Below are 17,402 nucleotides of genomic sequence, written 5' to 3'. Positions count from 1 at the left end.
CTGCTATGGTCTGAAGGTTTTATGTCCCTGCCCCCCTGCCCCAGGCGGACCCAAATTCATATGGTGAAATCCTAACCTCCAAAGGTGATGGTATTAGTAATGTGGGGCCTTTAAGAGGTGTTTAGGTGATGAGGGTGGAACCCTCATGAATGAGGGTAGTGCCTTTATAAAAGAGGCTCCAGACAGTTCCCTAACCACTCTGTCATTTGAGGACACAGAGAAAAGATAGCCTTGACCAGATATCAAATCTGCTGGTGCCCTGATATTAGCCTTCCAGCCTCCAGAACTGTGAGAAATAAATTTCTGTTGTTTATAAGCCACCCAGTCTGTGGTATTTTGTTATAGCAGCCCAAAAGGATGAAGGCACACTCTGCCTCCTTTTCATGAATTAAAGTTGCCCTATCACCAGAAGGGCACTAAGAAGCCCACTCTTTGGTGGTACTCTAAGTCTGCAAGTCTCTCCTGAGGAGACAGGGTAGCCCAGTGGTTAAAGACGTAATTTGAACTGTGGCTTCACTACTAGGTGACAGTGTGGTTATTAAGCCTTTCTAAGACTCAGTTATTCATCTAAATAACACGAATAAGATTACTGTTATATAATAAGAGTGCTAGGAGGATCAGGGAGAAATGCAGGTAAAGAGCCGGCTGTCACAATGCTCCACGTAGCCCTTGCTGCCCTCGTTCATATTCTTCTTTGGATTTACAATAGCAGCCCCTGCCAAGTAGCAAAGTCATCATTCTTGAAAATTAAATGTGAGGAAGGCTCTCTCTGGGGCAAACAGAGCAGGGATGGATGGATGGATGGATGGATGGATGGATGGATGGATAAGCCACGGAGAGGAGAACAAAAGCAGAGCCCATGGCCCAGAGTCTGATGCTACCACCAGGAAGACCTCTGAACTCCCTCCACCATCAGACAGTGGGTCAGCAACCCCCACCAATCCTGCACTGGGCAGGATGCTGCGGCAGGAACAATTCCATGCTGGAGCTGCCACAACAGAGGGTCTGCTCAAGCAGGCTCAAAGCACAGGCCACTGAAAGCCACCGTGGCAGCTCTGTGGCCGAACGATGAGCGGAGATTGCTGGTTACGTCCAAGCAGAGGACTCCCGCTGCTGGTATCCAGCCTGGCTCGGAGCTCTGCACCCCCTCTTCTGCCTCACAGCTGGGACTGAGACAAAGGGCCGCATCTTGTTGAGGTTTTAGGGCCCTGAGCTGAGAATTTATGTTTCCATATCGTGCCTGTTTACCTGCTTTGCTTTCTCTCTTTTTTCTGGCATCATTGACCAGCTCTGATGAGTTCTTTCCTAGCCTCGCTCCTCTCTTGCTATTTTGACTCCTAGATATTTAAGAATATTCTGTTTTTAAAGCTCTCTTACACTTTCATCGAGATGTCAATACGGTTCGGAGCCCACAAAAGGAACAGCATTAGAAAGGCTAATAAATAGCTAGTTTCAATCAGGAAATTGACATTCACACTCCTAAGATAAAAATGATTTTTTTCTCAAAAGAAAGCAACAATTGCTTCTCAAGAGAAAGAAAGTGTTTATGTGGTGACTAAGTTACAATGTTATTTAAAAGCAAAACACTGACTTCAGGGACAAAAATGAAAAGTTAAGAATAAACATTGTCTAACACTCACTGTTACATTCCCCACCTTACCTAATCTTCCGTCTGAATAAAGTTTCACCCATCCATATCCCTTGCATTCTGAGATCTAACAATGGCAACCAGATTTTAAGCCCAAAATGCATATTATACTCAAAAGACTGTGTGCCATGAAATGAAATCAAATAATATTCAGGAGGGGCTACAAACGATAAATATTATCAAGCAGGGCACTGCTCATCAACAGTTCGCCACTTAGCTCCTTGACTGGTGAGCTGTAACTCCAACTGACCGAGATTCTTATCACGGTAATTTAGGGCAACAGATAGCCACGCTCTTCGGTGTAGGTATGGATTCTTAAAATGGAATGGATCACTTCCAATGTGAAAACAGAAAAAAGAGCAACAATGGGTTCAGCACCCTGTAGGGTCTGGCTGTCTGAATTCATGAATAGTCTCCATGGAGCCGCTCAAGCCAGTTTTATGCAGATCACACGGGGGCAATTCCGGTTTGCAGGTAATGGGGAACACTACGTCATTCATTTATTCTAATGGACACTCACACCTTTGTGAATTTAATTCTAAAAAGATTTCAGTTGATTACCAGGAAGAATGAAAGGTGAAGCCAGGAGGGCAAACGGGATGAATCAGGAGACCAAAACTCACCTATAGATGATTCCTTTGTCATGTAGGAACATGAGTGCTGAAATGATTTCTGCTGCATAGAAACGAGCTCGTGCTTCTTCAAAACGACGAGACTTCTGAATGTGAAACATCAAGTCACCCCCATTCACAAACTCCATCACAAAAAACAGACGATCCTGGATAGAAACACAAGAGAGGATCCAGTGTGGTGTGGCCATTAGCCTAAAGTTGGGTCAATAGGTTACTTTGGGTTGTGGCACGGGCAGAAAAGGTCATCAAGTGGAGTTCTGAGTGAAACATTCTGGCAGGGTCAGGGCAAGACATGAGGGCTGTGGGATTAGATCCCTGGGATAGGGGGTGGGGTGGGGGAGTAACACCTGGATCTCCACACAGCCTTGATCTCTGTGTTAAATAAAAAGTAGGAAAGCCTCAGAAACCTCTGGTTCTCACTGCAGCTCTGCACCTTAAACACCGTGTAACCTCAAGCTTCATTTTTTTTTGGACGTTTGCCATGAGTAAAGTGAGAACGATGATGCAATCCCTAGCTGAATCATTGGGTTTGGGAAAGCGGAGGAGAGCAACATAAATGGAAAGGTACATGCCTTTCCTCTGGAGCATGCAGGGTTAAGCATGTTCACAGAACGCAAGGGACATCTAACAGGTCCTCACACGTGGGCAGGGAACACTCACAGAGAAAGGAAAACATTTTAGACAAGTCTGCCCAACAGCAGTCTAATGACAGCCTTCTCAGAGTGGCCTCAACATTAGAAATTCCATTCAGCCCAACAGAAAATTCCTGAGTCAGGAGTGGAAACGTGCAGACTAGCGCGATGCTGTCTCCACTTGGAAGGAGCGCTCAACCCTGCAGGTGAAATGGGCTCTTAAGGGCGCCTGGGTGGCTCAGTCTGTAAGTGTCTGCCTTCAGCTCAGGTCATGATCCTGGTGTCCTGGATGGAATCCAACATCGGCTCCCTGCTCAGCAGGGAATCTGCTTCTCCCTCTACCCCTCCCCCTGTTCACGAGCTCTCATCTCTCTCTGTCTCTCTCTCACACACACACGCTCGCTCTCTCTCAAACAAATAAATAAAATTTTAAAAAAGAGAGAGAAATGGGCTCTTAAGATTCCTCATGCAGTGCGCTAAGTACTGAGCAAGTGGTGTGAACAAAGTGCTTTTATTAAGACTTTAATAAAAGAAATGCGAAGTCTCCATGAGAAAGCGACGTCTCCAGATGGACAGTATAAAGTGCTATGTTTCAGGAACCCCTAAGATCAATGGATTTCCTGACTCCCTCCACTAACATTTATGAAGTCCACGGCTAGCCTAGTGCCAAATGAGGTGCTGGGGATCAAACAGAGAGTAGAAAGGGCATAAAACAGATATGACCTCTACCCACATAGTCTGGTGTGGGAGACACACGTTACTTAAAAAAAAACAAAAACAAAAACAAACAAACAAAAAAACACAACAAGGAGTTATATACACAGGTAAATATACAAATTCCGGTAAATCCTGTGAAGGAAAAGTGGAGGAAGCAGGGACATCTGGTCATCTGCCTGGGGGTCCGTGGAGGTCTCTCCGAGCAAGGGACATGCAAGCTAAGGCATATGGGATCACCCCACAGGGCCAGCCATCATCCTTTTAGGGGTAGGAGGGTGGGAGGTCATTTGGTAAGGAAATTGGTATTTGCCAATTCACAAAGGACATGTACTCAGAACTCATCTCTCCTTGTGGTTTTAAGCCCTCCTGTTTTGCTCGGTGTTACCACACATCCACAGCCAAGCAGTGGACAGAGGCCGTGTGTGCTCTCGCTCATGCTCCGAGTCACCTCTGGTTTCATCAGGTCTTCCCAGTCAGAAAACGGAACTCATGACCTCTCTATTCCTGATTTTCAGTAAGACCTTAATTTGAAGGGAAAAAAATCCCCTGGCTCTATGAAACTTCTCTCTGTTCATGAGAAGCATGAATGTAAGAGTAAAAATAGAACGGCAAAATTCACACACATGAAAACAAAAACCAAACACTAACAAAACAACTCTTCATGTTGGCCGATCTAAGCCAACTGAAAGCTCAACACAGTAAGCCATCGGACTGAGCCGATGGCCTTCATCTGGGTGTGACGGGCGAGCGGAGCGGCCGACGTGGGGGGGACGAGCTCTGATGAGCAACAGTGTTCTTTCTCTTCTCTATGGGAAGGACTCTCATGGAAAGAGCAGGTCAGTGGTGGAGTGGGATGGAGGGTAAGCATGCAACCGAGACTCGTCTAAGAGCTGCATCCGCTCGGGCAGGTGTGATGCCGATGCTGTGTTCATTTGGAGGGGGTGGCCAAGGGGGACCTGACGAAGACTCAGGTGGTAAAGCCACCCAAACCATCCCTCAACAAGCTGATCAGCCTTACACATTTTTGTTAACTGGCCCGTTCGCCTTCCTCATGGCTGGAACTGGCAGTCACATGAATTACAAGAGCTCGAAATACCTGATGACGGCAACTGGGTCAGTAGGTAAGTGGCTATTCCTTAGGCTGCTGGACGTCAGTGTACCTGGCAAGAGTCTCTAGGGCAGTAGGCATCAAAGAGATGAAGGCACTGTAAGGGCAGTTTCATCCATTTCTAGTTCCCCCCAAATCATTCTCATGTCTCAAGCCTGAAAAGCCAGGGCATGGGCTGAATTCCAAATCTGGGGGAGGAGATACTGCCTTCTTGTCTCACCCTTTCATCTGTTTCTCGGCCCAGCGCTGGAGGGAGCTTCTCAGAAACTGCAGGAGGGCCAGAGGGGCACAGCCACCTGTGATGTGCGGCCAAGTCATAAGCCTTAGAACTGAGAAACCAGGGGTTTCTTTCCATTCAGACTTGCACTTCGAACCTCCTGTCTGGCACCACCTAGAACAACGCTCACCCCCCAGGCTACATACAACTCTTGAAGCAAGCAGGAAGGGGAAACAAGCCAGCCAGATAACATAACGACTTAACACAAAGTAATGGTCCATGCTATCAAAGACCTAATATCACAAGGGAGATAAAAACGGGTTCATCAACTTGCCAGATGTTTTTGCTGAGAGGAGACCCTCTCTTTACAGCCCCTCTCTTCACCCTATCCGTGGCCTCTCGGAGGCCTGAAGTAACCAGGCCCCATCAGGCTTGTGGGGATAACATCCCAAATGAGGTACAATCGCCTCTGGTTTGGGTCCCAGGGCTCCACAGGTGGAAGCGACGGGGCTCGGCTTGAAAAAGACTCCCGTGAGTGTTGGACAGGCCGCATGGGCTAAAACAACATCCGCGACAAAAACAAATCAGTCGGCTAAATGCTCCTGCTATGGAATGAATTCCAGCAACCTGAAGGAAATCTTCCGTATTTTGCGTGTGACCCTTACAAAGCAGAGACGTGTATTTGAAGTTCTGACAGGAGGTAGAAGACAATCTCCTACCTACAACTCCACTCTGTGTGTTGAAGAACGAGTCTCCCCGATTACCTGAGGAACGCTAAGTTATGCTTCACAAACTCAACTGTGAAGCAAGGCGAGGAAGCATCTGTTGGGACCCCCGAGTTGAGGGAGGCATTGCATAATGGGGCAGGGAAGAGGTTCCAGATCCCAGCTGAGGCAGAGATTACAAAGACGACGGTTTCTGTGTTTAAGCCTGTGTAGATAGCCATTCCAGCTTTTCTGAAGTCCAGTTTCCTAGAAACTGAGTCTGGATACCTGCAGAGCTTTCCCTGAGGCCTCTGGCTCTGCTAAGGTAAATTTTGCCCCGACCTGCATGGTAAGAAACCCAAGGTCCCAGAGACCAGACCGGTTTAACCTCAGTTCTAAAGCCAAGAGGCCCAGCCCTTTGTCTGTCCCTTGCTCCTCCTTTGCCCCCCATTCAACCAACCACAATTGCAAGTCATTAAGACGAGTGAGGGACACCTGGGGGAATAAAAGCAACTCAGAAATCCCTTTGTCCCAGGCCTCAGTGTGGATTACAGGAGGCCAAGGAGCTGCTGCCTGGTTAATAATAGAATTCCTGTCATCCCCTGCCTCACTGCATTAACCCACTGTAGCCTGGGCCAAGTCAGTCCTGGCTATCAGCTCAGACCTGCTACTTCTTCAGGTCAAGGGGGATAAAAATATTCCCTGTACTGATAGGGGCTCTAGGTACAAGCAGTGTGCATGCCCTAAAGCCCCTCAGAAAGATTGTTCTTTAAGAATTAAAACTGATGAGCAATTGCATCAAGAAAAGTTTGAGACAAAAGGCTTGGGTTGATGAAAGTGACACACCAAGGTGGGACGTGCAACAAGGTGACATCACCTAGGGAGAGTGACTGCAGAGGAACCAGGGAGGATGTCCTTCAGGGTCACTGTGGTGGGCACCTTTGGGGGTGTCTGTTCAGCTCACTAATCACTTTCTCAGAGAACTGCCCTGGCGTAGTCACATGGGGAAATGCTGGATATCCTGCAAACAGCTAGTGGGGACCATGCTGGCCACTCTCTTCCCGGTCTCTTTCCCAGAAAATTGGAACTGAGATGGAGAGGTTTTGATTTAGGCTGTGCAGGGTGCAGGAAGTGAGGAAACATGAATTAGGAAGCTGAGGCTATCTTTGTGGTGAGACCATGGGAAATGCCTTGTAAAACAGAGTCCTGAAAGCATAGCTAGAGAGACGGATGGACGGACAGAAGGACGAGAGAGAAAAAAATGAAGCAGAAACATATGGTGAGGCAGAGACAAGAGATGAGGGAGCATGCGGGCACCAAGAAAGAAGCTCCCTGGGTTCCTCCTGCCTCTCCAGTTTCAGATCCCTAAAGAGAGCTGGACGATTTTGGCCCCCAGCTTCCACGAAACATCCCGCCCTGTATCTCTGGATCTTTATTTTCACTTCTCCCTTTTTTGCATGACCTTGGTTAAGTTGCTTTCTGTTACTTGCTCCCACGAGAATTTTAACTGAAACACACACCAATTCTTAAGGGGCGGGAGGTTTACTTACTTATAAATCTGGGATAACCACACCTATGACTGCAGTGATCCAGTGAGGATTAAACCAAAAGCAAAGTGCCTCACAAGAGCCAGGCCCAGAAGAGTCTCCACAAACAAACAATTGTTATTATTCCATCATGCAAAGGGGCTAAAATTTATTCTAGGAGACCTTGTGCCCAGCACCCAAGTCCCTGGTGTCACCAGCTCGCTCTCTCACTCTCTCTCACTCTCTCGAAACGTCCATCTGCAAATCAGGGATAATAAGATGACTGAACTCCCAGGTGTGTGAGGATTACATGATTTAAGCTAAGAGTTTCTAACAGTGCCAGGCACACAGCGAGGATTCAGTAAGCATAAGCCAATATCATCCTCACCATCGCTGCCACCTCCACTCTGGCTTCGGCCCCACAGGCTGGCTGCTCCTGGGGCTCTGGCCCCCCCAGGGGAGCTGCAGTGTCCTGGGCAGAGAGCCCTCTGCCGCGGATGCAGAGATGGGGTCTCGCTCAGGGGCTCTCAGGCTGACAAGGAGGCAGGAATGAAACGGCAGCCGAAACTGCAGTTGTGGGTATGAGACAGGAACCTGGAGGGTTCGAGTCAGGAGGATGTCAAGCCAGTTGCAGGGGTGCAGGGCATTTCCTGATATGGCATGGTCATGGCCTTGAGCTATTAAGGAGGACTTTTCTTTCTGGGAAGTGAATACTAAGCAAGGGTTTACAAAACTGGATTTGATAACCAAAACGTCAACCAAGGGTTTCAGTTCCAGCAAGTGTTCTAATTTTCTAATATCAGATGATAATATTCTCTACTTTAAGAGCTTTATAATCAGAACTGTTATTATTGAAAAGCAAATGGACTGCTAACATATTATAGTGAGACTTCTTGTAGTAGCTCTTCTCCCCTTCCCTAAAGTTGATTCACTCTAATCAACAGATGAAGAAGATTTTTCTCTTTAAATCAAGAATCCCTAGTCCCTACACATAATCCACACAGATATAAATCTCAGTTGAAGATGTATTACAGTGAGGATGCAGATTACCTTTTGGAAATAATTCAAAGAATAGAAGCAACATTTAAGGTTAATGACTAATTTAGTGATTGCTTTAAGGTGACGTTTAAGCTAAGAGCCACATCTAGACTTACCTAACCAAGTCTTAAGAATTGCTTTGGAATTATCTCTGAATGAATAACACATCAATCCTCTGTCAAAAGCTATAGAGTGCCACTGACTGGCTGTGGGCAAGCACAAGGAAATCTCCGGTAACAGACAGCATTGTGTTGAATTTCTCGTAAGTGCTCCTTGCTTTATGGTTTTTCTCCAACCAAGTCATCCACAGGGTGAATAGGGAGTTCAAATCAACAGGAAACAGTTGCTGACGTCAAAGAGGTCACAGTGGAAAAGCACCCTCATGAGGAAATCTGATTGCACCATGCCTGAACTGGAAACAATTTAAATTTAACCACATTAAGAATGATTACACAAAGGCCTCAAGGAAGAAACAAGGAGAGGGAATCTAATGGCTTCATTTTTTCTTTCTTTGACTCACTATTTTGTGTAGCCCAGAAGACAGCAACTGCTAATCCAATCACTCAGCCATCCCTCTCTCGAGTCCACGGGCAGGATACATCTTATCTGAGCTCAGAGACTAGTCTTTGGGAAGGTGAAATATGTCTCCAATAGAACAAGCCCTTGTTCTCTTTCGAAGCTGGAGGGACACACAGCTCTTTCCAAAGACCAAGTGTTTTCCCAGTAAACGGAACACACTGGCCATCTCTTGTAATGAAATGTGACAAGGCTCACTGATGTATGTACCAGACTAGGTGATGTGAGGTGATCTAACTTGTAGTTCAACACACGGTGAGGCATCTGAGACAGAAGATCCTTAAAGCATAAGTAAGCAGTCAATATATGATTGGCGATAGAGCAATGTTGGGGCTTAAGTCCTCCCCCTTCCTGGCAGAGCAACGTCTGGTCCACACGCATCTCGCCCAGTCTCACTGGGCTGAGCTGCCTTTGTGCACTAGTCTTGTTTTCTATGAAGGACCTGAAATCTTTGGAGGCAGAGCCCAGATCTAAATGATGTATCTCTAATACCACCAAGCTTAGTGCCTGGACCTGGGGAACTAACATGACAGGAGGCCATTTTTGTTTTCTAATACACTTTAAACTAGAACATTAGAAAAGCTGGAACAACTGCCAAGATTAGTTCTATCCATCCATTTTATGTGAGCCAACCGCAAAGAAGTGAAGTACCTTACCGGTAGTTAAAATAGTTTGTGGGATAGTTCAGGAAGAGAAGCAGATCTGCTTAACATATCACTTCATTTCCCTTGATTTATAAAGCTATGGTTTTTCTCTGCTTTTACAAGTAATTGCGTGTGCATAGTTCAAATGTAGTTATAAAGAAATACATGGAAAACTGAGGGAAAAATAAATAAAATGAAAATAAATCACCTATAATCCTGACACCCAGAGATAGAAATCCAAATACAAGGAGAAACAAAACTATCTGTGGCTTCTAGCATCCAAGGAACTGGAGATTTCAGGGCAAATAAGAAATTTACAAGGAAGTTTTTAACTAGAATTTCTTTACCCCTTATGTCCTACTTAAACTTGCCACTCTTTAAAGAGAAAAAGAGAATATGAAAAACCCATCTTTCTTTCTTCACTTACATTACATAAGATCTCCTGATGTACTCTGTCACTAAACTGTGATTTTTTAACAGCTGCATACTATTCCCAGTGCCATTTCTATAAAGTCCGACAATTAGCCAGACTTCCGATTAAGTTAATGGAAATAAGAGGATGTGGTATGAATAGTCTACTTTCTATACCATGATAAAGATCATTTTTATTAGCCTGGAAACCTGGAACAGATTGTTGCCAACTGGGCATGGTGTTTTAATTCTGAATTAAACACACAAATCTAAATTCTGAACTTAGATTCACGAGGAAGATACCTTAGGTTATTATTCACTTTTTTAAAAAAGGTTTGATCACTTAAAAATATGCACAATAGGATTCCTTTAAATCATTATTTCACATGGTACAATTCTGTGTGTCAAGGTTTTGATTTAAGCACCAAATAGAAGAAGGTCTATTTGGGGCGCCTGGGTGGCTCAGTCGTTAAGCATCTGCCTTCAGTTCAGGTCATGATCCCAGGGTCCTGGGATCGAGCCCTGCATCAGGCTCTGTCTCGGCGAGAAGCCTGCTTCTCCCTCTCCCTCTGCCACTCCCCCTGCTTGTGTTCCTGCTCTCGCTCTCTCTCTCTGTCAAATAAATAAGTAAAATCTTAAAAAAAAAAAGGTCTATTAAAGATATTTATGGATTTAGTTTATACAGGGCTATAGGATAAAAAGTAAAAATGCCATCTACTTATTTAGATTATTTTTCATGACAGAAGTTCCTAAACTTTGCAACCTCTTAAGGCAAGATTTCATCTCTTCCTATGATCTCTGGATGAATTAGACAGGTCCGCCTCACAAGAGGAGATTCTGGATTACAGTTATCTAAACAAACATTTTGCCCAGTTAGAGAAGTAGCAAATCTGGCCAAGAATATTCTCTGTCTGCCTAGAGAGGACCCCTGGGAATCTGCTGGCCAAGCATCTGTTCCTTCCTCTGCTCTATGGTGTTGAGGTCCCTGCAGAATTTCCATTTAGGATTCATTCCATGAGCTATTTTGAGTTTGGATCTTCTAGCGCAGCCATGATACGTTCTTCTCTGGCCCTTTAGCTGGGGAACGAGATGTGTTCAAGCAAATGACGCTCCCTTGCCACCAGTCCCTTTCCAACCTTTCTGCACCGTGGGCCAGATACTGATCTTCACCGTCCGTGGAGGAAGAAAGATGCAAACCTTACTACACAGGTAGGGTGACCAAAGTAAAAGAGGCATGGTCTAATAAGATGAGGGCAAAGTAATTACAAATAGATTAAAAGGCTTAGCCAGGGGAGGGGCTATCATGTTAACCTTGTAGTGGACTTCCGAAGGGCCCTACAAACCCCAAGGACCAGAGCAGGGACTAAGACAACAGCACCAACAATCTCATTCCAGATCCAGTTACAGCTTCAAGTCCTTTGGTGAACTGACTTCATCTGGCACTTGGTTCCTCCACCCATGAAACCACTTCCTTCTGATTCTTCTTTCTGCGACCTTCTTCCACTCTTGCTTAGAATTCCTTTCTCCGCTGTCCTCTCCTCTCCACCTAAGAACACCTATTGAAATATGTTAAATTACACTTTCTACTATACCCAGAGGACACTGAGGACACCAAATCCAATCTCCCATCTGTACCATGATTCTGAGCAACAAACATTTTACCACTAGGTTTCCTGCTAGGTAAGTTCATCATATTCGGATTCCCCCAGGCTCCTAACTGGCCAGAACTCTGGCCACTCCTCCCACTCTCTTACCCAACAAGTCTCATCGATTCCACCTCCTTAGTGTTTCCTTGACTCCACTCCCGTGACCACTGCCTTGGAGCAGGCAGGTCTGACAGGCCACTGTTTCAGCATCCTAACCAGGTCTGCGACCCCCTGGCCTCCTCCTTCTGCAGATGGCCACCATAGAGCACCTCCCAAAATGCACATCTTACACTGCTCTCTGACTTTAAAACCCTTTCCAGCTCCCTTCACCTCCATGATTGAGGCTTAGCTACTAAGCAAAGGATGTCAGACCCATTAGGACTTTGCTTCTTCACTCCCCACATTTCTTCTCCTATAATCCTGCTGCATCAAGTTATTTGGGGTGTCCTGGGTACATCATACATTTTAATCCTCTGTGCCTTTGCACTGCTATTACCTCTGTCTGGGAGGCCCGTTCCCTGTCTTCCCCTCACCCCCTCCATGACTGCAGGGCTCATATTCATCCTCAAAACACAGCTCAGACAGCCCCTCCTGTCTCAGAGCCCTTTCAACCTCTGCAAGGGCCAAGTGATGACTTTCTTCTATCACACGGTTATAGGCATGTGTATTGAAGGTGATCCCTGATTGAAAGCAATCAGAGGGCAAGTCCACACTTTGTTTTTCCCTATGTCTTCAGTCCCTGGCACACAATGTATGCTAAGGACACATTTACTGAATTGAATTAAAAATGCAAGCTGGATAGATTACCATTCAATAGAGAAACAGCCAATGCGTCTAGTGGCTAGGGTCTACTTTCAATATTTAGAGAGTACTCAGTCCTGAAGATATCATCTAAGGTGTCTGTGACTTTAAGTTGAAAGAGCACTCCCATGTATGGAAAACAAATAAAAGAAAATACCAAGTGTGCTTCCCCCAAAGCACACTTGGACTGCTACTAGTACATTTTTCGAGGCTGGTTGAGAAATGTTTCTTAAAGCTTTGATTATCTCTGTTTGTAAAATCCAAGTCATATGCATCACACATGGGATGGGAATCTGACTCACAGATAGGCTGGCACCTCTTTCAGTTCTGGGTGGAGACGATTTTCATAAAAAGTGACTGATTCCACACCTTGATGGTAGAACTGAAGCATAATCATTAAATGCCAAAATAAGAGAAGCTGTGCTTTCAATCTCTGGCTTTTAAACATAACCCTTTATAGATATATGCTCACTGAGCTCATCTTTGGCTCCCTAGCCACCCCAGCTCTGATACGTCTGTCTTATCGCAGCAGGCTCCGCTGCTCAGAGCTGCGGGCAGGGTGCTAACCCAGGCTTCCGCCCAACAGACGCCGTGTGCTTCCACGGCCTCCTCCCAGCCCGGGGCCCGAGCCTGAGTGAATGCCACAGTGCAGCCACTGATAACTGGCACAAGCCCCAAAACAGGAACCTTGCTGGTCTACAAACTCCAAAAAAATAAAATAGAAATGCTTTTAATTTTATAAGGAAGGTGTGACACACTTTGCTTCAGCCCCTGTAAAAAGTCAAGTGATCCTCTAGTCCGCTTAACTTCTTAGACCTAGGACAGACCACCTGACATTCAGACAAGGCAGTGGTTTTCAAGCAAGCAGAGCTTCCTCCCCCCAGGGGGCATTTGGTAATGTCTGGAAACATTTTTGGTTGTTACAAGTCGGGAGGTGCTACGCACATGTAGAGGTCAGGGATGCCCCTGATCTGACGGTGCATAGGACAGACCCCCATTAGAAAGGATTACCCTGCCCCAAGTGTTAGCAGTGGGCAAATGACATTACATTATGCAAATAAGTGAATTTTTTTTTACTGGAAAGGTTGAAAATGCACCAGGCATTCAGTTGTTCAAACTATTTGACCTGTTGATGAAGGTCAAAGTAGTGGGGATAAAGTTCTGAGCCAGGTGGAAGGGAGCTTCCTGCTTTCACATCTGTTCTGAAGCCCAAGTACAAGGGAACAGATCAAGTTAAGGAGCAGTCCCTCAGTTCCATAGGCTTCCAGAAGAGAAACTTTGACCCGTTCTCTCGGTCAGCTCTGCCGTATCTGTTCTTGACCTTGTTGGTTATATCTACACACTCTGAACTGCCTTTTACCCACTGGTCAACAGACCCTGGTTTAGAAGGTCTGGGCTTGTTGTGGACACCGGCCAGTCCCCACTTCACAAGCTGATCACAGCTCAGGGCTCCCTGGGAGTGAGGAGGTGACAGGAAGCACAAGGAAGCAGATGAAGGAGCTTCCCATGGTCCACGGCCCAGGAAGGGAACATGTATTCGGAAGAGGGGAGGAATTTTGCTGGACTGACTTTCCTCCTTTGTTTTGGTTGGGAATTATATATTACATCATTTTAATGTTTAAAATCTCATACACCATGAGAATGGAATTAAGAGACTCTGGGAAAGGCTCCAAGGCTCCCTTCCTAACAGCTAAGCCATAAATCATTACAGGCCATCCTAAAGGAGTGGGCAGGAGCGAGCTGGAGACGCAGCAGGCTCTTGCGCAGTACAAATCAACTACAAGTTGGATGCCTCGCACAGAAAGGAAACAGGAACTCGCTGGGTGGCCCGAAGGGAAGACAAGGGCATGCCGAAGCCCTCCAGCAGAGAGGGGAGGGTCTGCTGGCGAGACCCGGCCAAGGTATCAGCTGACAACAGAAGGCAGGAAGAGGAACCCTGCCCCAGAGCAGTCAGTCTTGACGGGCACAGGCACGGGGTTAAGTGGGGGAGCTGGTGTCTCAGCAGCCCCGCGCCGGGGCTGTCCGTGAAGAGACCAGTTTACCCAGCAGGATGAGGATGACGGGACCACAGCAGTGGGGAGCAAGGAAGCAGGCTGGGCGGCAGCCCTCCTGCTGTGCCTCGTGCTTTGGGCCCCCACGCCCAGCAGCGTTACAGGACCCACAGGACCATGGTAGAGCAGAGGCTGTGCTGACAGCTTAAGCCACCACCACCCCCCCACCCCGCCAGTAATCCTCACCAGGTCCTCAATTCACTGCACCCAAGTAAAAATAGGGGTGTGCTTCAAATGCAAATGTAGCTCCCAGACAAGTGCCCTATCCGGCTGTTGTAAGTAATAGGGGCACAGATATCCTTTTGAATTCGTGTTTTCGGGTTTTTTGGGGGGTAAATGCCCAATAGTGGACTTACTGGATCATGTGGCATTTCTACTTGTAATGTTTTGAGGAACCACCATACTGTTTTCCACAGTGGCTGCACCGATTGACATTCCCCCTTCTGTGACCAACCCACCGAGGGGGTTGCCGGCTGATTGGGCCGCTTCAGGCCTGCGGACTCTGAAGGAAAGCAGCCGCTCCCGACGGTGTCCCTGCCCAGTTTTGTTCCCTGCTGCCCACCCCCCTCCCCCGCCGCCCCGGGGCTTCTAGCAGAGCCTCAAACCTCGAAGGCACTCGGCGCACATGTGCGGAATGAGTAAATACCTCCTCACCTCACCTGCTGGGGGCGACTCTGTAGACTGCCAGGTGGGCTGAGATCACACTGCCAGGCGAGGCTGACCGGTCGCGAGAGGCCCTGGGGAGGTAGCTCCTGGGCTTAGAAAAGATGGACCCAGCTGGGCACTTACCAGTGATGAAGTAACGACAGAGAACTCAAGGGTTTCAAAGCTAGAGTATATTACCGTCTATGGTTTCCACCCAGAGCAGTCAGGTTTTTACACTGCACAATTCTGCGGTCAGGGTGGGTTGGACCCCCCTCCAGTCACTCACAGGTGTAGCCTGAGGCCCTGAATGTCCCAGTCAGTCCTGGCAGGAGTCAACCCACCTGCCTAGGGAAACACCTGCAGGCCGCCGCTTGGTGTTGCTTAAAGCTCAGATGCTAGTTGGTTAGCCTTGTAGCTACAAGGTTGGTTACATGTCTGAGGAGGCATGGGCACACGGGTAAGATTTCCCCCAGAGCTCAGTGTTCATTTTCAACTACCTCTCCTTTTGTAGCATAATAACCGTATTGAGTCCACACTATCTACCGTATCCTGCTATTCCATGGGTATTAATCCTCTCTTCCCAACCAGACTGAGGATTAAGAGGACTGTTTCTCTTGCTAGCACTCAGAGCGATCATGAACGGATAGACTTTTCACTAAACTATTTGGCAAAAGGCCCGTCACCTTCTCCTCCTTGGAGCTAACCCGGGCACTTCAAGCCTCGTGCTCCAACACAGGGCTTTGTTGAGGCCGGGACATCTATAGTCTGGCAGGCTCCCGGGCACAGTCAGGGAAAACCATAACAAAGCACTCATCACCACAAAGCTTCGACAGTCATCGGGAAGGACGGGGCCAATTCTGACCAGGGCATATCTTGGATACATCCAGGGAAATGACACACAATCCATACACCATCTTACCAAACGTGGAGGCGGCAGGTCTCCATGATCCTCAGATCATCAGTGTTGACGACGGCCAGTGACAACAAGGCCAGTTACAACCGAACAACCTCAAATTGAAAAGCATGCCAACTCTTTCAAACCCCTCCGTCACACCAAGTCTCCTGGCAGTCCTTCCCAATTAGGGAGAGCCAAAAGAACAGCACGAACTCCAGCTTCTCCTATTTCCCATTCATTTACATGGCCCTGTTTAGTAGCCACAGAAAGCCCAAGAGGACAGAAGCAAAAGTCCCAAGTGACCGCCCCCCACCCCCTGAAATCCAGAGCCTGGAGATGGTCTATGTGCATTTTGTCCCCAGATGGAACACTATTAATAAGTTGGGAACATGCCCAACTGGGAAACACCATGTTCTGGCTCATTTTCTATTTTGATCTGAGCCAAAGGCAAACTATAACAAATGACCCATAAACAGATCAAATAGTATTTGTGGTAGGCATTGCTCAGGGAAAGGAGGAAACCTAGTTCTAAACAGATAAGAGGAAATATCCTTAGGTGCTTCATAAAAGGCTACAAAACTAGATATTGTAAAACAAAACAAAACAAAAAAAACTGCCTTTATTCCTGCCTAATGACGCTATTCTCAGCACACCTTCCAGGGAGAAGACATTTCTATGTGAGGTATTTTAAAGGTAATGGCATGGATTATTAAGCTGGATGACCTGGTTAAGAATCCATGGTCTGACTCTTGCTTGCTGTGTGATCTGGGGCAAGTTATTTAGCCTCTCTGGACCTCTCAGTTTCCAGATCTTTAAAATGCGGATATTAATATCTATACCACCCTAGATTGCTTTGGGTATTAAATGAGATAGTTCATGGCATAGATGTTCATGAAATGCCAACACGCACAGTTGTGTAGGCACTTGTAACAAATATAAGCACCTAGAACACACACTAAAGTCTCAACGAATAGTAGCTGCCTTTCCTCTTCACCCATCCCTTCTACCAAGCGGACACCACTCAGGCTCTAAGAATCCACCAGCTCTTTAAAGGCATTAACGGAGGCCTCTTCAGACCCTTGTCCTTTCTAGCTTTTTTGGCTGCACTTTGCCCTCTCCTCACCTAACCATGGTCCCAGGGTCTCTTCCCCTAGTCCGGAATGTCACTGTAACTCAGAGCGCCACGGGGAACGCCATCCCAGGGGCCCAGTGTGCCTTCTCCTCTAGGCCAGTCTCTGGCCGCAGCTCAGCAGACAAACAGGCTGGCCACAGCTGCCAAGTACCCACTCGACACCCAGGAAGGGGAAAGATAGCTGGAGGGCCTGGAACGGGTCAGGGCTGGCGGGGCTGCGTGAGGCTGTGGGGGACTGTGCCAGGCTGGCAGGGGGCCTGCGCAGGGGCTGGTGGGGGGCAGCAGCGGGGGCGGGGGGCTGGTGGCGCTGCGTGGGGGCCTGGCAGCGCTGCTTGGAGGGGCCTGGAGGGGCTGCTGGGGTAGGGGGCTGGCTGCGCTG

General features: G+C 47.3%; 1 protein-coding gene across 1 annotated transcript in view; it reads right to left on the bottom strand.

Moving 5' to 3' along the window:
* Window positions 1–17,402, bottom strand: part of PRKCH (protein kinase C eta) — a 219,263-nt gene that overhangs the window by 65,707 nt on the left and 136,154 nt on the right. Inside the window, exon 10 of the mRNA XM_078053787.1 lies at window positions 2,272–2,426. Coding sequence (XP_077909913.1) covers window positions 2,272–2,426 — 155 coding nt within the window. The remainder of the gene's footprint in view (window positions 1–2,271; window positions 2,427–17,402) is intronic.

Source organism: Halichoerus grypus, chromosome 8 (assembly GCF_964656455.1).
Source record: "Halichoerus grypus chromosome 8, mHalGry1.hap1.1, whole genome shotgun sequence".
Classification (NCBI taxonomy): Eukaryota; Metazoa; Chordata; class Mammalia; order Carnivora; family Phocidae; genus Halichoerus; species Halichoerus grypus.
Note: the sequence above shows the minus strand (reverse complement) of the source record. Positions and strands in the feature narration are given on the sequence as shown.